This window comes from Heptranchias perlo, chromosome 17 (genome assembly GCF_035084215.1).
Source record: "Heptranchias perlo isolate sHepPer1 chromosome 17, sHepPer1.hap1, whole genome shotgun sequence".
In the NCBI taxonomy this organism is placed as follows: domain Eukaryota; kingdom Metazoa; phylum Chordata; class Chondrichthyes; order Hexanchiformes; family Hexanchidae; genus Heptranchias; species Heptranchias perlo.
Genome location: NC_090341.1, coordinates 42,066,017 through 42,093,484, shown reverse-complemented (window position 1 = coordinate 42,093,484; position 27,468 = coordinate 42,066,017). Strand labels below are relative to the sequence as shown.

General features: G+C 43.1%; 1 protein-coding gene across 1 annotated transcript; it reads right to left on the bottom strand.

Moving 5' to 3' along the window:
* Positions 1–8,169: 8,169 nt before the first annotated feature.
* Positions 8,170–26,575, bottom strand: LOC137333927 (vasopressin V2 receptor-like). Its single transcript, XM_067998282.1, has 4 exons — positions 25,630–26,575; positions 25,113–25,258; positions 24,763–24,959; positions 8,170–8,446 (listed from the first exon to the last, which is right to left on the bottom strand). The coding sequence occupies exons 1-4, from the start codon at positions 26,573–26,575 to the stop codon at positions 8,170–8,172; spliced, it is 1,566 nt and encodes a 521-aa protein (XP_067854383.1).
* Between the last annotated feature and the right edge of the window lie 893 nt (positions 26,576–27,468).

Here is a 27,468-nt window from a genome sequence, read left to right as displayed (position 1 = left end):
TACCTTGCGGACCCCCTCAAACATACATCTTCCAGATGGGGGCCGCCGTAGTTTCAGTCATGACCTCCTCGGAGGACGAACAGCTTCACCAGCCTTGCGGCCACGCCGTCCACCTCTGACATGTGGAGCTCCACAACACAGTGCTGTGACACATCCACCTGCATAGCAGGAGGGAGGGCAACCGCAGAGAGAGAGATGCGTCGCAGAAGGCACTATCCTCGCCACAGGGTCTACAGACCGAGGCTCAGCTTCCTGGACCTCTGAGGAGCAGTGCATACGGAGGCTCAGAGTCAGTCGCCAGGTAGTCGCGGACATCTGCAGCCTCCTTAACGAAGAGCTGCTCCCGGATGGACCGAGCACCATCTTCTTACCTGTCGCTGTCAAAGTCACCTCTGCCCTCAAATTCTTTGCCTCCGGATCCTTCCAGGGTGCCACCGGGGACATCACCGAGGTCTCCCAGTCGTCTGCACACAAGTGCATAAGGCAGGTCACGGACGGCTTGTTTCACAGGGCCTCACGTTATATCAACTGCCCCATGGATAACCTCAGCCAGATGGAGAGGGCAGTGGGATTCCACGCTGTGGCTGGCTTCCCACGGGTGCAGGGTGTAATCGATTGCATCCATATAGCAATAGGAGCACCTTCACATGAGCCAGGACTGTTCGTCAACAGGAAGGGCTATCACTCCATCAACACTCAGCTCATCTGTGACCACCGCAAGAGATTCTTTCACGTATGCACCAGATACCCTGACAGCTGCCACGATTCCTTCATCCTCAGGGAGTCCACCGTCCCGCCCCTCTTCCACTCACCCAACACCCGCAAGGGCTGGCTCCTCGGGGACAAGGGATATCCCCTGCACACGTGGCTTATGACACCTCTGAGGAACCCCATCACCGAGCCACAGCGTTGATATAATGACAGCCACATCGCTACCAGGTCTACAATTGAGCAAGCTATAGGGCTGCTCAAGATGCGCTTCAGGTGCCTCGATCATTCTGGGGGAGCGCTCCAATACGCACCACACAGAGTGGGATGCATTATAGCCGTCTGTTGTGCCCTACACAACATGGCACAACAGAGAGGGGTGCCGCTGGAGGAGGCCCCATCCACGTCTGCCACCCATATTGAGGACGAGGAGGAGGAGGAGGACGGGGAGGAGGAGGAGGATGAGGAGGAGGAACAACCCATGGGCAGAACAGTGGCTCACCTGGCTGCTCGTGAGGCCAGGGAGTCACCGATATGTGAACGGTTCATCAGACTGTGTGAAGAGTCCAGTCCTCATCACCTGGACAGAGGAGCGGCCACACCAATCTCCTCCCCTGCCCCCTGCACGAAACAGTGGTCCAACTACACCTACACCCACTGTAGAATGACCCAATGGGTGGCATCCAGTGTGCGTGTTCATGGTGAACCCCATGAAAGGGACCTATTCCATGAGCCAATCAAAAATGAGCAAGACGTGGCAGTAGTGGTGATAATATTAGGATTTATTGTGCATGTGGCAGAAAACAAATATAAATAAAAAACATGACAAATCGTCAAACACCCTTGCGCATTCCCTTTGTGCTCACAAAACCTTCGCCTTGCGTTTTCGGGAACCCCTACGTGGTTCTACCCCTGTGGCTGCAGCAGAGGTAGTGGCAGGTTGCTTTTGTCCATGCCCTGACCGATTAGATGCTCTGCACGGACGCCCTCAGGGTTTCGGTGCCTGTGAGGGCCCCTCCAAAGACTGCTTCACCTGCACCTGTGCAGGGGCAGACTCAGCCACCTAGAGAGGGGGCAGCATTGTGTGTACTGGCTGAGAGGGGGGCAACAGGTGAGACGTGGGAGAGCTTTGAGTGGCGTCCCCACTTCCATGTCCCCTTTCACCATCATCCCTCTCCTGGCCCAGGCCCACATCACTCCTTCCACCCTGCTGGACGACAGTTTGGAGGGCTTGTGTGAGGCCTTGGAAGACCACCTGTAAAGTATCTGTCAGCCTGTTTAAGGCGGCAGAATGTTGCTCACCCTGAATCCGAACAGCCATTGTCAGGGCCTGAATGGACTCATTGTTGAGCCGTGCTTGACATTCGATGGAGGCTAGCCTTTACTCCATTACAGACATTCCCGCACCTACCCGCGACACTATCTCAGAGATGCCTTCACGTCCCTGCGACAGTATCTCGGAGATACCCTCCTGTACCTGTGCCACCATTCCCCTCATGCAGGAGTTGGACTCCTCCATCCTGTGCGCGATTGTGGAGAATGGCACCTGTTCCAGCACCTCGGCAATGTGCTGCTGCCCCTCGATGACTCTCCGAGGTGCGTGTATCTGCGCTGGTGAATGCATGGCTCAGATGTGACGATGGACCCTCAGAGGCCGGCAGGTCCTCCGAGGAATCGCCCTCCACGGGCCTGCAAGAGAACAGAGAGCAATATTAGGCATGTGGACAGATGTCGAAGTGCTGCAGATGCCAAGTGATGCTAAGATCATTCGCTATCATGAGTGCTGAGTGTTAGCTTTCTGTCACCGGCCGCTTGTGCACTCCAGCGTGCAGCTGATGTCCAATGCCTGCTGCTCCGCATCTGTTAGCCTGGTGTGGTGGGCCCCCTCCGGTCCTTGCCCTCTCCAGGGCATTCTGGCATCTCTTCTCCTATCAAGGCAAAACACAGAGATGTGATTGAGTGATGGTTGCATGGTGAGCCGCTGCATGCATTGGTGTGGGTGGGGTTGAGCGTGAGGGAAATGCATGGGAGGGTGCATGTGCAACACAGCCATGATATTGTATGAGGATTGAGTTGCGTGGTAATGTTCGACTGCGGACAGGGGCAGTGAGTACGTGCAGGCAAGGTGAGGATGATGGTTGAGTGGATGTGAGGAGTGATGTGAGAGCGTTGTGGTGGCAGTGCAGAAGGGGTTGTGTGGTGGTGGAGGTGATGTGGAAGACGAAGTGTGGGAGAATGCGTAAGTATACTCACTTTGGCTGACCTGGTTAGGTCATTAAATCTCTTCCTGCACTGCACCCAGGTTCGTGGCACATTGCCGCTGCTGGTGACCTCCTCGGCCACCTCCAGCCAGGCCTTCTTCGTGGTGGAGGGAGGGCACTTCCTCCCATCGGATGGGAAAAGGATTTCCCTCCTCCTCCTCACCCCATCGAGCAGAACCTGGAGTGAGGAGTCCGAAAAACTTGGGGCAGCCTTTCCTCTGGCCTGCTCCATGGTTCAAAATTAGTTGTTTGCTGGAGGAGTATTGATGGCCTGCCCCTTAAAAAGGGCTCCTCCAGCTGACAGACTATGCTGCGCATGCGCAGTCCGCCCGCTGCACAGCTTTCCAGCGTGAAACCCAGTAGCAAAGGTAAGTGACTCCAATTAGCCTGTGATTGTGTGCGGAGCACATTGATTTCACCAGGCGCATTACCCACACGCCCAGTCGACCCCCCGCTGAGAACCCGCCGCCCTCCTAATATTGAGCCCAAAGTCTCGTTGGAGGAGCTCATACTGCAGTCGTTAAATCTTGAAGCTTCTTCCAGCTTCTCTGATGTTGTCTGTTTGTTGTTTTGACTACTACGATGTCTTTGTATGCTTCTGAGCAAATAGGTGTGAACCAAGTTACAAGAAGGCCCAATTTGTCCAAAGCATTAAGATGGGTGGCTGATTGGACCACTCATGGATCGTATGAACCTCTTATATCTTCCCCTCTATACAAAGCCAGTGTTCTATCAGTTCTTTGTCCTATGGAGTTGTTGTTGACATCAAAAACCTTCTGGAAGCTTCTCCTTATCAGTTGTTATTGAAAGTCGCAGCCTGTCTCCAGTTTCTGTATCGTCTTGCTCCTGCAGTGTTAAACTGATGTCCAACTGTCCAGTTTAAACGGTTTGCTCTTTGCTGTTTTGCAATTGTGCATTTATACTGTAATGTCCAGGGCAACTTAACCCTTGCTTTCAAACGTACTGTAAATGTACTATCCAAGTGAATGTCCAAATCCTTAAACGGACTGGTTAACCCTTTATGTTGAATCGTCCAGTAGTTCAAAAGAGTAAAACGGGCTTTGACCCAATGTCCAAAATCCTTACAGTCCCTTCTCAAGTGGATCTGACTAATCTTTTGACCGATCCACTTTCACACACTTTGAGCATTGTCCGTGATTGGTAAGTTTTCTTTATCATTGGGCCATGTTCCTGTATAGGATGGGTTTGCCATGGCATACGCAGAAAGAAGATTGCTTTGCCATGCTTGCGGATTAAACATTGCATTACACATAAGCAGATTATCAGAATAAGCACTAGTATACATTACGTACAGGTTAAAGCCTTACTAATCATTCTAACCCACGTGCGTTGTCCAACATTATATACTGTCTCCCACCACTCATGATCTACTAGTTTTTGTATTTTTTTGTTCTATAAGTGCATGAGCTGGTTTCATCTTCACAAAGTTTGTCAGAAAATTACAATGTGCAATATTATCAAGAAACCTTGGCCTTAAAAGATTCTCCAGCTCTCCTTTTACCATTATCCATTTTGTGGATAATTCTTGCTGAGTATAATATCTCCCGAGCCCACAGTTGTCCCAATTTCATTGATAGCACAAAGAAACACAACACTGAACCTTGAAACTCCAAGTTCTATGTTCTTTACTTTAATGAGTTGGTTTCTCTCTGGAGCATGTGTCAGTGCCTTCATCAAAAGTTTTCTCACTGACCTGAGCCACATTAACTACTTCATGTCATGCAAGAGATCGGGGGGGTGGGGGTGGTGTCTGGAGGCCTTTGCTCATCTCTCCCTTCATGGACCCGATGGTTTGGATAGTGGCCAGGCTATCAGGACAGGCAAAGACACAAACATCTCCAAGAGAAAGCTATCAATTAACCATTTCATCTCATTCATGAGCCCTAGGGGAGCTTTAATGTTCAATACAATATTACTGAAACATCGACTAAACATTCCCAGCCTGGTCTAAGTTATACTGTTTGTTTATTTTACTTAACCTCTTGGACCTTTTATTTCCAAAAATATCCCGCTATATTGTGTTTTGAGCCCCATTATGTCATTTACTCTTGCCATTATTTGTTCCAAACCTTTTGTTATTTCGGCTATTGGTTCTGTATCTTATTGGGTTTCATATATCAGATCTCTATCTCCTTTATTCATGCTCTTTAAATGGTCCCACGTTTGTTCCCGCATGCTCTCTAAGTCTGTCTGGTGTTCCAGCCGTGACTCTGATTCATAACCATTCTCATCTCCCTGCCGCCTTCTACTTTGGGTCCCCATACCATTGGTGAGTGGGGTGGTTGTAACATTGTCCCAGACAACGTTAATCACCACATTTGTAAAAGATAGTGCCACAGCTAAACAGTCCCTCATGCCTTTTATTAAATGCTAGCTTTTAAGGTTTCCTTAATTAGGTCTCCTTCTTTGTTACCATCTAGGATCTTTCCTTTCTTCCAGGCCAGGGAAAGGCTTGGTGTACCACTGTCTCCTGTGAATTTACAATGTAGTCCAGCTTCTTCCTCTCTTACCCATCCCAGCTTCCCGTTCCAGTTTTGCCCTGTTGGGTTGCCACCTTGATATACCGTGATGCTACATTCTTCATTTTATTCTTGAAATCCATTTACTCACAACATTAACATATATATAGTAATTTCATTCTTGATGATGTTTCGATTGCCTTTCTCGATGTTGGTCTTAAGTCAGGATCTAGGACAAAACAGAACATGGGTAATGTCTGCTCTTTGTTAATATCTTACTACCTTTTCTTTTATCCGGTTTTGTGTAAATGTCTTCTGCCATTTATGTATCGTAACCATCTTTGTCTGTAATCCCATGGAGGAGCGTACCTATCAGGTAGACGGACTGGCCTTTGTCTCAGTCACCTAGGACTAGGGGTTCTCCGTCCTACCACAGGTGGGTGTAATATGTTATCATCCCCCTGGTCCCATAGGATAGGAGGGAGATAAGTAATCTCTTCCTCCATTGGGCTCGTTACACCATGTACGTCTCCTTTGTACTCTTTTAGTTGGTTAACATGGAACCATTTTCCTTTTCCTTTTTTCTGGGCTACTTTGTACACAGATGGACTGCCTTTATTCACAATGGAATATGGTCCAGAAAAGTGAGCCGCGAATGGCCCTGTTGATAGTTATGTTTTTACCATCACTGTCTGTCCAACATCCCATTTTACTGCTTTGACTTTGGTGTCAAAATACATTTTGTTGGCCTTTTTAGATTGTCCGATATTAATGGCTGCAAAGACCATTGTCTGTTGCAGCTGGTCACGTAACTGGTTGACATACAGTTCCTGAGTCAAGGCCTGATACCGAGGCTCAGACATATCCTGATACATCAGATGTTCAGGGATTCTCATCACCCTCCCTGTCTTAACTCATGGGCTGAAACCTTGGTGGTACGTGACTCAGTGGATCTCATAGCCATCAATGCCAAGGGGCAGCAATCGGTCCCAGGTTTTGCGGGATTGCTCAATCAACTTCTTTAGCATTGCTTTTAGTGTTCGATTCATTCTCTCCATTATGCCAGGTGAGGTAGGATTATCTGAAATATGGAATCATGTTTTGATTCCTAACAGCTGCATAGCAGTTTGCATTACCCTCTCCATAAAATGACTACCTTGGTCCGAGTCGATGGCCTTTTGGAATCCCCATCTGGTGAATATGTGATTCACCAGTATTTTAACAGTGGCCTGTACTATCGCACTGGGGGTTGGAGATGCTTCTATCCACTTTGAGAATGTGTCTACTACTACCAATACATACCGATTACCTCAAGAGGAAGGAGGAAATGGCCCAATATAATCGATCTGTAGATCTGTCCAAGGGCCTGCTGTCGGCAGGGTGTGGCGGATCAGTGCCTTCTTGGTATTAGCATCCAGACTGTGTTGTATACAAATTAAACAGTTTTGACAATAATGCTTCACCTGGCTTTTCATTCCTGGCCACCATGCTACCTGCTGGAGCCTTTCTAACGTTCCCTGTGGACTGGGGTGTCCTGAAGTGGGTGTGTTGTGGGTTTGGTAAAGAAAAGCATTGCGCTCATTCTGTGGTGCCACCCACTTTTGATCATACAGCAGGATCCCACCTTTCACCTTTAATTTGGGCTTATTAGCATATTCTCCCCTTGGACTTTCTTTCTTTTCTAGCATCACCAAGGCTGCCTTTATTACAGGATACTCTTTTTGTAATTGTTTCAAACCGATTGGGTCGGGCAATTTTTTCAGGCTGATTAGTTTCCATTGGGGAAAACATTTCTACCGGATCCCAATCCATTCCCTCCTCTCCTTTCTTAGCCAATTTGTCTGCTTTCTGATTGCCTTTAGGTGCCTTTATTGGACCATGGTGGTGGTTGTGGTTGGACACTTTACACTGCTACTTTTCTTCGTGATATATCAGATTTCCTTCCATCACCGTGGGGAACTGACTTGAATTAAGAAACTTAAAAATTTTATATGCTTGACAAACGCATTGCAACAATAGTATTAAATTTCAAAGAAACCCAACAAAAACATGGAAGAGACTGGCTCGCTTTTCTGTCTTATCTTCTATGGTCTCTCTCCTTTTTACTAGCAGACCGTCTGAAATGAACCCTGTCTATCCCACGCACGCATTTACACAGGACAGCTGAATTTGAAATTTCCAACTCCAAGGGGGTGATTTTAAACCCCAAGAACGGGTGGGTTTCGGGGGTGGGGGGGTGGGAGTTGAAAATAGTTGTTTTTGGGTCGCAATCGCAACCCGGCTTTATTTCCGGGTTTAACATCGGCGCGGAAAAGTACAGAAAGTCTGAAAATTTTGGGGTTGTGATCCAAAAAAACAAGAATAATTCAATTGAATTTTTAAAATACTTGATCCTCAAAGGAAATGGAAGAAAACAGACTTGCTTTGTTTACAGCATATATAAATGATTTATAGTATAGGGAATGTAGGGTCTTTCCCAGAGGTTCGTGGACCTGGACGATAGTTCAGACAAAGTAAGCCACCTAACTCAGTAGTTTTGTGAATCCAAGTGATTATTTATTTAGTGATTTAAAAGGAGCACATAGCAAGCATGAAGCAACTCAATACGTGAATTACCCTATCCGATAATACAAGTTGGGGTTCGCAACGTTCTTTATTTAATGATATAAAAGAGCACATGAGCAGGCACAAAGCAAAGGGAGCAAGTAGCTTATACAACCTTATGCATCAAAGCAGCCGTCTCGGTCTAGAAGTAGGATGTCAATTGCTGCAGTAACAGGTGCGTCGTTGAGAGATGTGACGAGTGATGTGTCGAGGTTCTTCTCATCAAGGTTTGTCTTTTCATCAAAGTTTAGAGACAAAGTGGTTTGGTCAAAGCTCAGAATCAAAGTCTCGTTGGAAGAGCTCATACTACAGTCATTAAATCTTGAAGCTTCTTCCAGCTTCTCCGATGTTGTCTGTTGTCTGTTGTTTTGATGTGGAGATGCCGGTGATGGACTGGGGTTGACAATTGTAAATAATTTTACAACACCAAGTTATAGTCCAGCAATTTTATTTTAAATTCACAAGCTTTCGGAGGCTTCCTCCTTCCTCAGGTGAACGTTTGTTGGAAATCTGTTGTTGGAACGTCTGTTGTTTTGACTGCTACGATATCTTATCTTTTATATGCTTCTGAGCAAATAGGTGTGAACCAAGTTTCGAGAAGGCCCAATTTGTCCATAGCATTAAGGTGGATGGCTGGTTGGACCACTCATGGACCGTATGAACCCCTTATATCCTCCCCTCTACGCAAAGCCAGGTGTTCTATCAGTTCTTTATCCTTCGGAGTTGTTGACATCAAAAGCCTTCTGGAAGCTTCTCCTTATCAGTTGTTATTGAAAGTCGCAGCCTTTCTCCAGTTTCTGTATCGTCTTGCTCCTGCAGTGTCAAACTGATGTCTAACTGTTCAGTTTAAATGGTTTGCACTTTGCTGTTTTGCAATTATGCATTTATACTGTAATGTCCGGGGCAACTTAACTCTTGCTTTCAAATGTACTGTAAATGTACTATCCAAGTGAATGTCCAAATCCTTAAAGGGACTGGTTAATCCTTTATGTTGAATCGTCCAGTAGTTCAAAAGAGTAAAATGGGCTTTGACCCAATGTCCAAAATCCTTACACTAGGGACAGAAACAAAGTTTGCAGGCAATACTAAACTGCAGAGGGCTCAAATAATAAAGAACAAGCAAACCAAAGAGAAAGGGATCTGAATCGGTTGAGAAGGTGGGCTGATAAGTAACAAATGACATTTAATGTGGATAAATGCAAGGTAAGGGGAAATAAATAGCATGAATAGAAATTAAATAACTCTTGGCTACAAAGGCATTACACAGCAGAGGGATCTGGAGGTATTTGGTGGACAGCTGAACCCAAAAGCATTTTGTACAGCAGCAATAAGGAATGTTAATCGGAACTGGGGATGTATAGCGAAACCGCTAGAGCACAAATCCTGGAGGTGAGAATGAATGTGTACAGGACACTGTACAGCCACACCTGGAGTACTGTCTGCATCTTCGCGGATGCCTCTTCGCCAGTTTGGGCGTTCTAGGGCAAGCGATTCCCACGTGTCGGTGGGGATGTTGCATTTTTTAGGGAGGCTTTGAGAATGTCCTTATGGCGTTTCCTCTGCCTCCTAATGATAGCCTGCCATTGCGGAGCTCGGAGTAGAGCACTTGTTTTGGGAACCTCGAGCGTCACCCAGTGGAGCACGTGGAGGCTAAGCGTAAGCAGCGGAAAGAGTGCGCAGAATCCAGAGCGTCTCACCCACCCGCCTTATTAAACACTACCTGCTCCACCTATGGCAGAGTCTGCGGCTCCAGGATTGGACTATTCAGCCACCGCAGAACCCACCCTCCCAGAGTGGAAGGAAGTCATCCTCGACCCTGAGGCACTGCCAAAGAAGAAGATTGTCTGCAATTCTATTCATCATACAATAGCAAGGATATCCAAGCATATCTGTGAAGTAAAGAGCAACCAAACTGATACCAAGTTTAAGCAATTTGATCAATGAGAAGAGGTTTAACAACTTGGGATTTATTACTCTGGAGAAGATTTGTAAGGGAACAGATAAATTGAACCCCGATAATGTGTTAAAGATTTTTGGGACAGGTCAGATAAACTAATCTTTTCTAGTCTCTTTCCCAAGGGCCCCTGTCCCCTTGACAAACTGCTTCCTCAAACCCCTATCCTTTGCACCTGGTATTTCTGAAACATATTTTTGGCTATTTTATTTTGCCCTGCTTTCAAATGGAAAAGACAGAATGGATAGGAAATAACACAGAAAAATGAAAAAAGAAAGTAGCAGAAAACAGACAAACATGCAGAGACAGAAGGAAAAGTATAAACAACAACTATATCCATGTATAAGCACTACACTGAAGCATCACATTCAAGTGTTCTGAGGCATCATTGCATTAAAAATATTACGATTCAACTGTCCCTCTTAAATTCAAGAACTCAAAATATTGATGACAATTTGATCTTAGGCAAGACCAAAGTAAGCAGAGGAGGAGAAAACTATTGGCAAATAAAGATGAATAGAAACTGTTATAATTCATGCTCTCTGCCGATGCTTTCAAATCAAGCTCATGGCAAAATGCAGTTCCATAAACAGATCTACATCTTCTATGAACTAAAGCTTGCTGTCTCATGTATTATGTAAATGGGATCAGTGTACTGCAGAATTATCAATTAACCATTCAACTTTGTATTTTGAACTGGAGAATGCACGTGTTGCCCACCATGTTCTGCTGTTCATTCTAAAGATGGGAAACACCATGATTTCAGACCCTATCATTCAGGCTAAAGTTAAGAGGAAAATTTATTTACAAAGAATGTAATTGCGCAGAAGGAAAGGAGTCCAGGAAGCAGCCAGAAATACAACATTTGACTGAAAATAATAACTGTCCAAAATCTTAGCGTCCTTTTTGGAATTTTTTAACTGAATCTCTGAAGATATTGTACATGGCAAAAACTTTCCACAAAGCCCCTTTGGCAATCCAAACAGGGAAATGGAGATACAGGGAAACTACAGACCCATTATGCCATTCTTCTGAGATTCGAAGGCAAATTACAACATACAGGATCAATGAAATTCTTTCCCCCTCGGCAAGTAATCATGCTACCCGTTCAAGATAAGGTGTGAAGGGTAATCTTCCAGCCATTCTGGTGGTTTAATTTGCATTTGACATTTGACATCCATATCAAACATCACATCTGCTCCTATTTCACTACTTTAACAGGAGTGCTAATGTATTTAAAATAAACAGGCTTATGCCTCCGTTACTGTAAGGTTGTAATTTAGTCTCTATTCAGCAAGGTCAGAGAGAATAAATAACATCCATTGAAACAGGCCACTTTTTTGTCTACTGTGTTTATACTTTTATAATCGTAAGAATTGTGAGCAAAACCATTATCAAAATGAATGAGGTATCAGGTCTGGGGGAGTGCTGGTGGAAGTGAAAGGCAACCAAGACAAGCTTCAAAGCTGAATTTTCAATTTCAAAGCCCTGCAAGGAAAAATTAACTTCCAAGTCAGTTACAGACAATTCTACCATAGGCTGGAGCTCTCTTATAATATTTAATGATGCACGCAAGTACTGTATGTAACATATTCATCTTTCACAAAGTATTTTACTTTAAGAAAATGAATAGCAATTTGTCATAAATGTCATCAACAAGTTGTTAATAAATTATGCCACAGAACTGTTTGCAATTTTTTTATACTGTTCAGCTTTATTATTCATTACCTGGAATGAGATAGTGTGACTATCTCTTACATACAACATCTTTTTTCCTCAATCGTTTTGGTCATATCAGTTAGAATTAATCTCATATTTGAAGAAGAAGGATTTGCATTTGCTGTCCAAGTTATTTTTCATTCAGATACTCAAAAAATATCTACATATCTGCAAGATATCTTCGTCTTTTTTTTAAATTCGTTCATGGGATGTGTGTGTCGCTGGCAGGCACAGCATTTATTGCCCATCCCTAATTGCCCTTGAGAAGGTGGTGTTGAGCCGCTTTCTTGAATCGCTGCAGTCCACGTGGTGAAGGTTCTCCCACAGTGCTGTTAGGTAGGGAGTTCCAGCGACGATGAAGGAACGGCAATATATTTCCAAGTCAGGATGTTGTGTGACTTGGAAGGGAACGTGCAGGTGGTGGTGTTCCCATGCGCCTGCTGCCCTTGTCCTTCTAGGTGGTAGAGGTCGTGGGTTTGGGAGGTGCATCTTGTAGATGGTACACATTGCAGCCACGGTGCGCCGGTGGTGGAGGGAGTGAATGTTTAGGGTGGTGGATGGGGTGTCAATCAAGCGGGCTGCTTTGTCCTGGATTGTGTCGAGCTTCTTGAGTGTTGTTGGAGCTGCATTCATCCAGGCAAGTGGAGAGTATTCCATCACACTCCTGACTTGTGCCTTGTAGGTTGTGGAAAGGCTTTGGGGAGTCAGGAGGTGAGTCACTCACCATAGGATACCCAGCCTCTGACCTGCTCTTGTAGCCACAATATTTATGTGGCTGGTCCAGTTATGTTTCTGGTCAATGGTGGACCCCAAGATGTTGATGGTGGGGGATTCGGCGATCGTAATGCCATTGAATGTCAAGGGGAGGTGGTTGGACTCTCTCTTGTTGGAGATGGTCATTGCCTGGCACTTGTCTGGCATGAATGTTACTTGCCACTTATCAGCCCAAGCTTGGATGTTGTCCAGGTCTTGCTGCATGCGGGCACGGAATGCTTCATTATATGAAGGGTTGCAAATGGAATTGAACACTGTACAATCATCAGCAAACATCCCCACTTCTGACCTTATGATGGAGGGAAGGTCATTGATGAAGCAGCTGAAGGTGGTTGGGCTGAGGACACTGCCCTGAGGAACTCCTGCAGCAATGTCCTGGGGCTGAGGTGATTGGTCTCCAACATCCACTACCATCTTCCTTTGCTAGGTATGACTCCAACCACTGGAGAGTTTTCCCCCTGATTCCCATTGACTTCAATTTTACTAGGGCTTCTTGATGCCACACTTGGTCAAATGCTGCCTTGATACCGAGGGCAGTCACTCTCACCTCACCTCTGGAATTCAGCTCTTTTGTCCATATTTGGACCAAGGCTGTGATGAGGTCTGGAGCCGAGTGGTTCTGGTAGAACCCAAACTGAGCATCGGTGAGCAGGTTATTGGTGAGTAAGTGCCGCTTGATAGCACTGTCGACGACACCTTCCATCACTTTGCTGATGATTGAGAGTAGACTGATGGGGCCGTAATTGGCCGGATTGGATTTGTCCTGCTTTTTGTGGACAGGACATACCTGGGCAATTTTCCACATTGTCGGGTAGATGCCAGTGTTGTAGCTGTACTGGAACAGCTTGGCTAGAGGCACAGTTAGTTCTGGAGCACAAGTCTTCAGCACTACAGCCGGGATGTTGTCGGGGCCCATAGTCCTTGTTGTGTCTGTTTAATATACTGTGGAAACTGCCATAAATCACATTCCTCTGAAATGAGATTGTCTTGGATACCATCACACCTGCAGAAGCAGTGGTAACAATGTTGTAAAAAGGCCTATAAATAAACTGAGATACCACCAAAAAGATTATGAATATTGCTGTTATTTAATAAACTCTCTTTTCTTACTACCCTTCAAATAATCTACAAACTGAATTCAGTTAACAAACGACACGTAGTGTATAAATCATAGGAACTAAATTGTAGCACCAAGGAATGAAAGTTGCTGAACCTCCAAATACTAAATATTTTGTATCTGGGAGATGAATTCTGAACATGCATTGACTCAAGTATAGCCATTTTGGGTAGATTTATGAATTTGACCAAATTCACAGCATATTTGTTTTTTAATATATCTGGTTCTTTAAAAAAAATTCTGCACCTTTCTATTGGTTTTTCAATACTTTGGCAGATAAAGACAAATGACTGTTGTGAACACATGGAACTGCAATAACATAGCAAGGGTCCTTTTTATTTTGAATTCCTAGTGATATAGTGTGGGAGGTCCGATCTCTGCCAATCTAGTGGTAAAATATGAATCAATTGTCCCTCGCAGTTTCAGAGTGCTGATTATCCAGTAATGCCTTTTTCTGTATCCAACCTCTGCTGTAATGTTATTATTTCAAATCCCTTTTATCTCAATCCCTTCTGGTGCACAAGTGAATGTACATCTACATTTCTTAGTGTATGTACTGATGGATGTGTCCATGTTCTCTGATAATCCAGGGAGTCTTGCACACTGCAGGATTCTTTAGATGAGACAATTAATCACGGTCTCATCCTCCGTTTCAAGTGGATTAAATATATCATGGCGCTATTGGGAGGAGAGCATGGAATTCTCCTGTTATCCAGGCCAACATTCCTCCCTCAACTAATACCACCAAAAATAGATTAACTGGTCATTCATCTCATTGCTGTTTGTGGGAATTTGCTGTGTGCAAAATGGCTGTTGTATTTACTTACATAACAAGAGTCACTGCACTTCGAAATAATTAATTGTACGTGAGGTGGTTTGAGATGTTTCTGACAGATGTGATAAAGTGCCATGTAAATGCAAGTCTTTATTTTTCTTTCTTTAGAAGTTCATCTTCAGCTTCAATTTTACAGGATCTAAAGCTCCAAAAATACAATTACTCATGCTTAATGATTTCGTGAATCGATTCTGTTTGCACAAAAGATATTAAGTGTTCAATAACAACTAACTACTATAAATTAAATATGCTGAGTGGGTCGCAACATTCTGTCTCAAAATAAAATATATCAGGCTTTATCAATGGGAAAATCCATTTTAAAATGGCAACATTTACCTGTTCTACCGGTTACACCTGTAGGTGGCACGGTGATAAGACGTTTTCATTTAATGTCATATTAACTCCCCTCTCCTCACCCCTCCCTGGTTCTTCACTTTGCAGCAGCCACCACCAACATCTGGTCCCCCTCCCTTTGTTGACCTTCATTGTATTCACCAACAGCTCACTCCATCCTGCTGGCTTCCAGTGTGGTGCCATTATTTGAAGAAGAGGGGGCGATTCTCCGAGTTTCATGGCCAACATTTATCCCTCAACAAACATCATTATACCAGACTATCCGATCATTTATCTCACTGCTGTTTGTGGGACCTTGCTGTGCGCAAATTGGCTGCTGCATTTCCCCACCTACTAACAGTGACTACTCTTCAAAAGTACTTAATTGACTGTAAAGTGCTTTGGGACATCCTGAGGCGCTATATAACTGTAAGTTCTTCTTGAGGCACTTTACCTAAACAATGGACAGCAAGCTCAACAACATTCGCACAAAAGCATACTTATGGCCACCTATGTTGTCTGCTAAATGCTGCATTAGTGCTGATCAGATTATGTTGTCAATCAATAGCCCAGTAATATAGGCTAATTGGTTCTAGCATCTGGCCACTGTTTTCCCAGACACATAAGTGTATTAGTCATTAATTGTAATTTTTAAGTAGTTCATGCAGAGCTAAAAGAATAAAAGCCATTCTTCCAGTGCCAAGCTGTTAAGGGAAACACAGTAAAAATGATTTATATTAGCTCAATGATTGACCTTGTGATTAAAATAATTGTTCATATGTGAAACAATCCTGGTTGAGGGGTTGATACAGGTTGAGCTGGAAGAATAGAAAAAAAAGGGTGCAAAAAGCTTTGAAAGAGGAATTTGAAACTCTCTGATTGCAGTGAAGCACCTTGAGACTAAATATGGTTCCAAGTCAGCTTTGAGAAGTTGCATTCATATTTTTGCGTAATTACCACAGCTTAGAAAAATCCATCAACCTAATTACTGTATGGAAAAGTAACATGAAATATAATAAATTGCACTTAACAATGAAATGAGAAATTGTAATAAAATGTAAGAAGAAGTTAAGTAAAACCATTTCCTCCAATTAATTCTATCAACAACAGTGTTAATATACATCTCTATGCACTTAACACAGGGGACTAAAATTTAATATGCATGAATTTGGTCTAATGCTTTTTTAAACATGCTATTAATATACATGAAAGTCTGAGTCTTTTCCATAGGTTCACTCTGTGCATTCAACTCATGAATCATAACATTCTGGGTACACAGCTGATGATCCAGCTGGAAAATGTAGATAAGGGGAAAACAACCCCTGATGACCAGCTAGCAAGTAATTCAGCCATTTATTCTATGAATATCCTTTTTCCTTATTTTTTAGTGGATGCAAGATGGTGCATATTGAGCCAGGAAATGTGAAACACACTTTCGTCAATAAGAGAACCTCTTAACACTGGTGAAAAAAGATTTGGATCTGACTATTGACTGAACATGAAGCTCGCTAACTGCTTGGATCCTTCTTCAGATATCCCATTATAACCCAAAACAAGATATTGTAATGTTTCAGAAATACTTGATAAGGCCACATTTGAAATTTCAACTTTCAAGAGGACGTTGCTGTTTTGGGGAAGGTTTAAAGAAATGTAACGAGGAAGATTTGAGGCTTAGGGCTCCAAGTAATGAAGTGAGACGAAGCCACAAAGCTGGATGTGTTTTCATCAAAAAAAAAGATTGAAGAGGAGATATGATGGAGGTCTTTAAAACACGGGAGGAATGCAAAATGTATGTATAAGTAGGTTATTTCATTTGCACAGTGAGCACAGAAGTAGAGAATACAAGTATAAAATTAATGAATATCAAACAAGATTTGAGATTTAAAGTATTTTTTTCCTCCATAGAGTCATGGGTACGTGGAGTGGGTCCCCAGATAAAGCAATTTACCGTGTGTCAATTAATACCTTTAAAAAGAGAAATGGATGAATATTTGGCTATTTTGTGCTTTCTTATATTATGAGCAAGGAGAATATTTTTCTTGACTTTGCCAAATGCATAGAATCCAAAGAACATTAGAGGAGAGATGTTTAAGTGCCACACTACAAATAAAACCAGTCTCAGGGGTATTGATCTTTATTAAGCCTGCGTGATCTCGATTTTGGGTGCATCTTTTTAACAGATTAATCACTGCAACAAGTGTGAATATGTCAAGAGCAATTCTTACTACACCAGTGTGACCTCTTGTTCCCACGTCAGCCTTCATGTAGTCTCTCTCTGAGTAGGATTAGCAACTTATTGATAGTCAGTGCTCAATGGTTGGCAGTGTTGTGCTGTGGATCAGTGCCCACTGGGAACTGGTTCGAATTGCCCAAACCTGTTTCACATAGGACCCTTATAACCAGCAGACAAATAAGACTTTCATCCCATCACTCTGGACAAGATTAGAATCCAGATACTTATTCAAATACTTATCCAATTCCTTCTTAATTTGTGTTATAGTCTCTGCCTCAATAGCCACTTGTGGTAAAGCATTCCATGTACTCGTAACCGTTTGTGTGAAGAAACTTCTAACTTCCCCCATTCTTATTTATAGTGGGAATTCTGAGTTTATGCTCTCTTGATGTTGATTGCCAACCATTTTTTTGAAAAACCTCCATTAGATCACCCTTCCCCTTCTCTGTTCCTGTGAAAAAGCCCAAACCTTTTAAACCTTTCTTCACAGCCAAATTTCTCTTTCGTTGTATCATTCCAATGAAACTTTGCTGCATTCCTTCCAAATAATATCTGGAGGTGCCCAGAACCGCACACTACCTGTAGTCCAACCAATGTCTTGTACAAATTCAACATCACCTTTTTGCTTTTGTATTCAATGATTCTATATATTAAACCCAAAATCCCATTTGCCTCTTTTATGGGCTTTTGTACCCGCAGTTCTAGCTCTAAAAATCTGTACATCAACACCTATAGTTCTCTCTGTTTCATTAATTTGTTAAGAATCTTACTGTTTAGGGTAAATATTTTTTTTAATTGAGTGGAGCTTCGCTTTCTCAGTGACTCGGTAGATAAGTGCATCATGTGGTAAGGTACTGAGCCGCATTATTGGAGATGTCCCCATGTTTGATCCATGGTTTCTGCTAACTTAGATGATCTCAGCCAGGAGATAAACATGAGCACAACATTTGGCCTCAGCATCCTTGAGATAGGGAAGATAAATGTCAGTCAGGGTTCCCGCTGTCGATTGCTATCCATCGACCTCTAGTAGAAAGTGTGCATGTGAACATCAGGTAAGGATAGAATTAGGGTTAACTTTGACATTTCATTGTTAAATAACCTGCTGAAATTCACTGTTTTGCTCACACATGAAGAATAGTGACTTAATCAGGATACCGGAAGGCTGCTGGTGCCCATGAAACTATAATTGAACAAGTATCATTGCCTTTAGAACAAGTAGATTGCAGGAGAAAATTCAGAGGAGAAGCTGGCAAAACATTGCAAATACAGCATGTGTTGTGATATTACAATATCATCATCTGTATTCAAATTGATTGAATCACTATTCAGGTCTGACTTCATCTCATCTTGGTTATCAGATTTCTACCTCTAAATAGATTCAATATGCTTCTGGCTGAAAGAAACAGAACACATTGCCAACTCTGGTTTTCTCTAAATACTACTAGGAACGTGCAAATATATTCACACTATGCATGGTGAATGCAATATACATGTGGATGAGATGTTTAATGCATTTTACTTCTACTCATCTTGTGAGCATAAGTCATAAGCAACTACTTAGAATATTGGACTTCTAACCAGGAGATAAAAGTTGTGTTTTGACTATTATTGACACCCATGCTTGCTTTCTCATCCCATACCTTACTGCTCATGTATATGTCCTGGGAGTAACAAATAAGGAACAACATTGATTGCCATGGACCATCTCTTCATACTGGCAAAAAAGGAGCAGCATGGATTCAAAAGACTGATTTTTTTAAAACTTGAGACACAAGATGAAGGTTAACATAGCAGAGGAAGATTGAAAAAGTTACAGGAAACAAGGTAAATCTTGTGATTCGATAACACTAGTTTAGGTTCTAAAAACCTAAAAACTGTAAGAGGAAGGAAAAACTAAAGGAGGTAAAGAGTTCTATAGTTTTAAATTTCTGGGAATGAATTATAGTAGAATATTGTGTGACGAGTATTGATTTCAATACAGTGAGCATATAGGAAAAACATGTACGACAATAGACTTGCAGCCTAGGAGGAGGAAGAGAGGAAAGTTCAGAAATAATATTAGTGGAATAAAGACAAGAAAGGTTACAATAGAAAGGTTAGAGAGTAGAGTTGAGTGAGAGATTGCCTATCTCATGACAAGGTTTTTCTTGTACACTCTCCTGGGAGCTAGAGGTGTTCGAAAAGTGACTGGAAACATGAGAGTAATATTCAAGTTTTGGATGGGTTTGGGCTTTATGGAGAGTTAAGAGTTGTTGAGGAGAAAAGAAGTGATTGGCATGAAGGAGGAAAGTAACTTTTTGAAGCCATCTTCAGCAATGGAGAAGATGTGAAAGTTCTGTTGGAAGTTAAAGCAGATGGGGAGGCCAGGAATGTCAATTGATGAAGGATGGTGCCATCAAAGGAAAGAAGTAGTTAGAGTTGCAAGAGGCATGAAGAAATTTTACTTTTACTCATCTTCGAAGAATTAAAATAAATAAGATTTTCAATGTTCCACTGATAGGCATGATGGAGACTTTGGGATGGAGAGAAAATGAAAATATTATGTGATCAGGCATTTAGTCTGTAATGGCAGGCCAGCAATTTCTATTTGGACTTCAAGAGGATGCATTCTTGGGAGGATAGGGGGACAGTATTACATTCAGACCTTACAGCGCTCTCTAAATATCTGTGATCAGAAGCTATGTACCATTGTCAATTATATCTGTAATCTTCCAAATTAATTTTAATTTAGATTCCCCATCCATTTTTTCACCTGTATACCATTAAATAAACCTCAAAGGAAGACGATAGTGGTTGTTGGAGGTCAATCACTTCAGCCCCAAGACATCGTGCAGGAGTTCCTCAGGGCAATGTTCTAGGCACAACCACCTTCCCTCCATCATAAGGTCAGAAATGGGGATGTTCGCTGATGATTGTACAGTGTTCAGTTCCATTCGCAATCCCTCAGATAATGAAGCAATGCATGCCCGCATGCAGTAAGACCTGGACAACATCCAGGCTTGGGCTGATAGGTCCAAGTAACATTCGTGCCAGACAAGTGCCAGGCAATGACCATCTCCAACAAGAGAGAGTCTAACCACCTTCCCATGACATTCAATGGCAATACCATCGCCGAATCCCCCACCGTCAACGCCCTGGGGGTCACCATTGACCAGAAACTAAACTGGATCAGCCACATAAAAAGTGTGGCTACAAGAGCAGGTCAGAGACTGGGTATTCTACGGCGAATGGCTCATCTCCCAACTCCCCATCTTCAAGGCACAAGTCAGCAATGTGATGGAATACTCTCCACTTGCCTGGATGAGTGCAGCTCCAACAACACTCAAGAAGCTCGACACCATCCAGGACAAAGCAGCCCGCTTGATTGGCACCCCGTCCACCACCTTAAACATTCACTCCCTCCACCACCGCGCACCGTGGCTGCAGTGTGACCCACCTGCAAGATGCACTGCAGCAACTCGCCAAGGCTTCTTCCACACCACCTCCCAAACTCGCGACCTCTACCACCTAGAAGGACAAGTGCAGCAGGCACATGGGAACACCACCACCTGCACGTTCCCCTCCAAGTCACACACCATCCTGACTTGGAAATATATCGCTGTTCCTTCATTGTCGCTGGGTCCAAATCCTGGACCTCCCTACCTAACTGCACTGTGGGAGAGCCTTCACCACACGGACTTTAGCGGTTCAAGAAGGCGGCTCACCACCACCTTCTCAATGGCAATTAGGGATGGGCAATAAATGCTGGCCTTGCCAGCGACACCCACATCCCATGAATAAATTTTAAAAATAGCAGGCCTGTCCTTATATTATTTTACCCTACAGTTGTACTTTTAATGCCCGTTATTGCACTCTCATGATAAAATATTTAATAAGGGTCAAATTTACTGTTAATAACCTTTGGAAAAAATGTTTGAATTCTGGTTAATTAGCCAGATTTGAATGTTAACATTGTGGTGCTTAGTCTTATAGAGTGGAGTGTTTTTTGTCAAAATCAAACACTGATGCCATATGAGTATTCAGTTCCCCTTGGAAGATTCATTCTAATTTGGAACTATATTTTGTGTTGTGTGTTGGATGCATATTTGAGGTACATGCAAAAATAGCCACCCCCCCAAGTCAGTGTTCTTATACATTCCTACTCTGGTGAATACGTTCTGGTTAGACAGAGAGGATGGAGTCAGAATGAATATTAGAACGAAACACAAATACTGCCTTAAGTGTTTATTCCAATCCCATTACTCATACAAAACAGGGTACATAAAAAGAGATAACCAGTAAACATGTATTCTGAAAATAATGAATTTAGTAAAACATGCAAAAATTGCTATAAATGACATTTAAACGCATTCCATTTTCTCAGAAAATATTTCTAGATATACAAATCATGATTTGACATGGGGCTCAATTTTAAAAGAGTGGCAGAATGGCAGCGGGGGTGATTTGCAGGCGCCAAACCCGGAAGGGAAGTAGGCGGGTTGCGATGCGATCGCAACCCTAATGAGGCCAATTAAAGCCTCTTCTGGGTTTCGTGCCCGGCAGCCAACCTGATTGACAGGCTGACTGCTGACAGGAGCTGCACATCTCGGGGGGGGGGGGGGGGGGTGGAGGAGAAAGAGAGAGAGGGACCTCATCAGCCGTTGCGAGAGAGTGTCGGGGGCTGGGGGGAGACAAAGATTGGAGGGGGGGAGAAGACATCAGACATCGGGGAGGGGGAAGTGCAGGAGATATCGGACAACGGAAGTGGGGGAGAAGACATTAAACAACAGGGTGGGGGGGGAAGTGCAGAAGACATCGGAAATGGGGGGGGAAGACATCGGACATCAGAGAGACATCGGACATCAGAGCAGGGAGATGCAGGTGACATCGTTTGTAAGGTCTGTTTATTTATTTTTAATTGTAAACAATTTTACAACACCAAGTTATAGTCCAGCAATTTTATTTTAAATTCACAAGCTTTCGGAGGCTACCTCCTTCCTCAGGTGAACGATGTCCACATCGTTCACCTGAGGAAGGAGGTAGCCTCCGAAAGCTTGTGAATTTAAAATAAAATTGCTGGACTATAACTTGGTGTTGTAAAATTGTTTACAATTGTCAACCCCAGTCCATCACCGGCATCTCCACATCATATTTATTTTTAACAATTGGAAATGTAATTTTATTTAATTTATTTAGTTTACTTTTGACTGATCCGGCCCTTCTCACCAGACGTGAATTGGAAGCCGTGAGAAAGCCACCCAGGTAATATCAAAATCTTTTAAACTATTCAATATGCCAAAAATAACCTACCTTAAGTACCTCAATGAGGTACATTTGCTTGTTTAAATATCGTCCTGCCGGCTTTAATTGCCGGCAGGACTTTCGGGTTCGGGAATGGCATGCACACCCAGATGACTCTGGGTCGTGCGCGTTCTTCAGTGGGTTGGAGCCGGGAATCCTGCCCGCTCCGGATTTCTCCGATTTACTTTGCCCCCCCGCCTCCAATGCATCTGAACTTTCATTTTAAAATTGAGTCCATGATGTCAAATAAATTCGCAGCCCAATATAATTACAAATATGTTAGGGAACAAAGTCCATAAGCCCACAATTTTTCACAACACAGCCAAACATTCTTAGCATTGAGCAGCTATCTGCCATTCATCCTAACCACTACATCTCATCCTCAGAGATATGTATTTAAACTTCACTTAACAGGAAGGGTGTTTTGAAGTGAGAAGCCAAGGTGGAAGACCTAAGCCAACAGGGCAGGAAACTACCAAGATTAAAATGCAAAGAAAAGACATGGTTAATCATGAAGTGTGCTTAGGTGATGCCAAATTTGAACTTTAAAAGACTAAAAGTTATAGGAAGAGGAAAGGACTGAGGGAGATAAGGAGCTCTATCACTTTGACGTTTGGTAGAGCATAGACTAGAAGGGTGTGTGATAGGTCTTGATTTCAATACAGTAGGTATGTACGGAGGTGGAAAAGTGGCAGCATTTGCTGAAAGGATGCAATGGGGGAAGAAGGGGAAGGGGCGCAGGGTTGGTAGTTGGAGGTAAGAGAGGGATTGATAATTAGACAACAAGCTTTTTCCTGCATTTCTCTATGAATGCAAGAGTAGTGCTTCATGGGTCACTCCAGAAATGGGAGCGGTATTCAGGTCTTGGGCTGTATGCAGAGTTAAGAGTTATTGAGAGGAAAGGGGGTGTTTGGCAATAAAGAAGAAGCCATTGTTCTTGGAGGCAGTTTTAGCAATGGAAAAGTGGTAGCTCTATTCTGATCAAGGGTAGCATAGCATAGTGGTTATGTTACTGGACTAATAATCTGCAGTCATAAGTTCAAATCCTACCATAGCAGCTGGGGAGTTTAAATTTAATTAAATAAACTCTGGAATAAAAAAAAACTGGTATCAGTAATGATGGCCATGAAACTACTGGATTGTTGTAAAAACCAATCCAGTTCACTAATGTCATTTTAGGGAAGGAAACCTGCTGTCCTTACCTGGTCTGATCTATATGTGACTCCAGACCCACAGCAATGTGGTTGATACTTAATCGCCCTCTGAAATGGCCTAGCAAGCCACTCGGTTCAAGAAGGTGGCTCACCACCACTTTCTCAACAGCAATTCGGGATGGGCAATAAATACTGGCCTTGCCAGTGACGTCCACATCCCATGAACGAATAAAAAAAAGAGGTGATGAGGCAAGAATATCAATGGATGTAGGATTAAAGGTAGGTCCATCAAAAATAACAGGTGGTGGTTGTTGGTTGAAAGAGACATGAAGAAACTGTGTCTTTGAAGAATTAAAAGAAACAAAATGTTAATTGTTCTATTGAAGGACATGGAGTAAATTGAGACATAATTCTTCCACCATTGCATTGCAGGGGACTGGAGATTGTGAGCACTGAGAACATGTGATCTGATGAAAATTGGAATTGGAATGGAGAATAGAATTATCAGCAAAGGAATGGATAAGGTTTGTTGATGATTTGGGGAGGTCATATGAAGAAGGAGCATAGTGGGAGAGAGGATATATCCCTGAGGAACCGCTGAGTTAATGGGAAAAGATAAGCCACTAGCTACCTCAGGAATAGTCAGCGAAGTTTATTTTTGTCTATGCAAACAAAAGATAATAAATGTTTAACTACCTGACATAGACAGCAGTTTAAATCCCACCAGTTGCTCAGTTCAAATTGCTGTAATGTGCTAACATAACACTTAAAAATAAATTTGTTAAATGAAAAAAAAACAGAAGAACAGCACAGTAAATATTACCATTTCTTTCAAATTTATCATTTTTATAAAGGATAAATTTGATTAATTTTGAAGGGTTAAGTTAGCTTGAACCAACTTCGGATGATTGTAAAGAAAGGTTGTTTTCCTGCCAGTAGATCCAAGGCCTATGTTACTGCCCAGGCTCATCTGTGAAGAATGACCACGTGGATGAGGTGTTGGAGAGCTGCCAGTGCGTGTGGAGCCAAAGCCCACCATGGTCTTCGGGCAAAGAGGGAAGGAAATTGGAAAAACAAGTATGCTAAAGAAATACTACTATAACTGGCAAAAAAAGATGAAAATAAACTTTGTGATTAGTTTAATACCCTTAAAGTCTGTGCTTTATGATGGGCCAAAGATGAGAACAGGAAATCATCAAAATCATTCTGGGTTATGTCTCTACTTCTTGATCTTCCTTTGTTGTAAATGTGTCACCATAATGAAATTCAATCGAGCATCTTCAGACTTTCTTTCCTTTCAGAGAATCTACCTTGTGCGTTTGTATTGGCCACAAAATAGTCTAACACTGAATGTTATATATTCTACAAATGTATCCCACTGACTTAACTGAAATTCCTTGATATGCACAAATAAACGGCTGTGACTGCTCATTAATTTAAAAAATGTAATCATCCTAGATTCACAATGAGTCTTTTGGTTCGTGCAGATGGTACTGATGAGAGTGGACTCCATAGGAACAGGAACATAGGGACAGGAGTAGGCCATTTTGCCCCTCGAGCCTGTTCCGCCATTCAATGAGATCATGGCAGATCTGTGACCTAACTCCATATACCCGCCTTAGCCCCATATCCTTTAATACCTTTGGTTAAAAGTTAATACTTGCATAGAGTTTCGTCTGGCTGTCAGCTTCCCGCAAAATGATGCAATTAGCCTCTTGGGCATTTTTCCACCAAAGAACAGGTAAATGAAAGGATTGACACAGCTGTTAAGGCTGGCTAAAAGCATAAAGATGGCAAACACCGCATCTGGGAAGAAAATAAGCCAAACGTTACCATCTATTGGGAAATCAAGAATTAAGCATGAACATTAGAACAACTTGCCCCTTTAATGTAATAGTTATCTCAAAATGCTTCATTTAGAGACTAGCAGTTGAAGAAGTAGGGGATCTGAAATTACATAACATTTCTATGTGCTCTGTAAGTTAGAAATAATAAGAGGTTGGTCTATATTTTTAAAAATGTTATCTAAAATATGTAAAACCATTGATTCTAATATGCACACCTTGTATTACAATGCCTTCAAAAATGAATGTTTAAGGACTGGGGAAAGAGGTTTCAGAAAAAAATCTGCAGTTAGAAAGAAAAAGAATCAGTGCCATTTAATGAAAGTATCTTACTTTCTTTTGGTGGGTCGGGGTCCCACACAGACCAGAGTTGCACAGTGAAGAATGGGGACCAGCAGATGATGTACGCCAGCACTATCACCACCGTCATCCTGACCGTCTTTATCCGGGCTTTGGACACAGCAGCCACACTGCTGGCTCTCCAGGCCATGGGTTCCTTGCTGCCGTCCTCTCCGTCCCGGTGCGTCTTGGTGTAGAGGTTGGTCTGGATCGCTCTGCAGATCCTCACCTGGCACACGACTACAGTCAACGTGGGGATTAGAAAGACCGCCAGCGTGGTCCAGGTCACGTAAGCCTTCAGCCCCCAGGGTTCGGCAAAGTGAGCCCAGCACTCAAAGACGCCGGGTTGGATTTCAGCTTTGGAAAAGATGAAGATCTGAGGGACGCTGCCGAGCAGGGAGATGGTCCAAGTGATGCAGACGAGGGCGTTCCAGCACACCCTCTTCCTCCCCCTCCTCTGGTAGGTGACCATGGGGTTGCAGATAGCTTGGTAGCGATCGATGGTCATCGCCACTATCATGTAGGGGGAGGCAAACATGCCGACGATCTGCAGGTACTTGACGAGCCGACAGATCGCATCTGGGCCGAGGAATCTGTCGGTGATGTCCCAGAAGAGCTGGGGAAAGACTTGGAATAAGGCCACCACCAGGTCTGCCAGACACAGGTGGGTAACTAAAACGTGCATCCGTGAGACCTGCTTGCACCTTTTCCAAAGCAGGAGGAGGAGGAGGGTGGAGTTTGTAACCAGGGCCAGGGTGAAGATCACACTTAAAACAACGATTTCAACTTTGGCACGGGAATAGTCTTTGCCATCACTTCGGATCCTCTCTCCCCTGCTGACGTTGAGAACTTTAGGTTGAAAAATGCTGCACATCTCCCCCTGAAATTCGTCACTGTAAATACTCTTCCACAGAGACCTGTTGCGGGAGTGGTTTGTCATGTTGTTTAACCTGTAGGTTAAAAGTAGGAGTTTGGGTAAATTCACTGTTCATCGTGCTCGAGAATAACCGACGAATTGGGTTTTTTTGGAAACAGGTCCGTATTCTTACTGCTCTCGATTCGATTTTCTCAAAAACAAACATTAGGAGCATCAAAATCTGACAACATGCTGTTGACATGTGAAAACACGTAAAAATATGGAAAATCATATTTTTTTTACCTTAATTGAAACATTAAACAGATGTTCTGGTTTTGCGAAGCTGAAAAGGGTTTTGTTCTGTGCTGAACCCCTTTATGTTTCCTTCAAAACAATCGTGGAAAACGATGAGACCTGGCCCCTATCTCGCTGCTTTCCTCAAATAGAACAGAGCCTGCAGCGGCTCATGTTGTATTTATAACCAGTGCAGACAATGTGATTGAGGAGAGTTTCTCAGTACAGTACACCAGTAAACAGCATTCAGTTAGACGTGAGGAATCTCCTGGTGAGGCGAAGCTCACTGCAAATACTTCATGCAAAGGAAGAAAAATATCTGGTGGCTTCGGGTGGAGGAAAAAACAGCAAAAAATTCCCCCCTGGTTGAACTTAAAAGCAACAACCACTTCTGTCAGAACACAACTCACCAATTACATTTCAATACTTCAGTCGCTGCACCGGACGTTTGGTGTTTACGAGGCTGCAGATTGAATTGAATTGACTTAATTGGGGTTGAACTTCTAAAAATCGAAATCGCCATCTAGAGAAATAAATGATTTATGTTCAGAATACTGATCAACACATCGTTTATCATTTTTATTTATGCCTCACTTCATTAAAACACCCAACATATAAAGCTCATTCCATGATACATCTGGTACAACTTTGCACAGTTCTTGCACGGATAAAGTCATTGCACA

Coding starts and splice junctions, on each gene's coding strand:
- LOC137333927 (XM_067998282.1), bottom strand. CDS start 26,575: ATGACAAACCACTCCCGCAACAGGTCTCTGTGGAAGAGTATTTACAGT. Junction 25,259..25,629: donor CCCCGACCCACCAAAAGAAA/GTAAGATACTTT, acceptor TTTTCTTCCCAG/ATGCGGTGTTTGCCATCTTT. Junction 24,960..25,112: donor CCAGACGAAACTCTATGCAA/GTATTAACTTTT, acceptor GTTCCTATGGAG/TCCACTCTCATCAGTACCAT.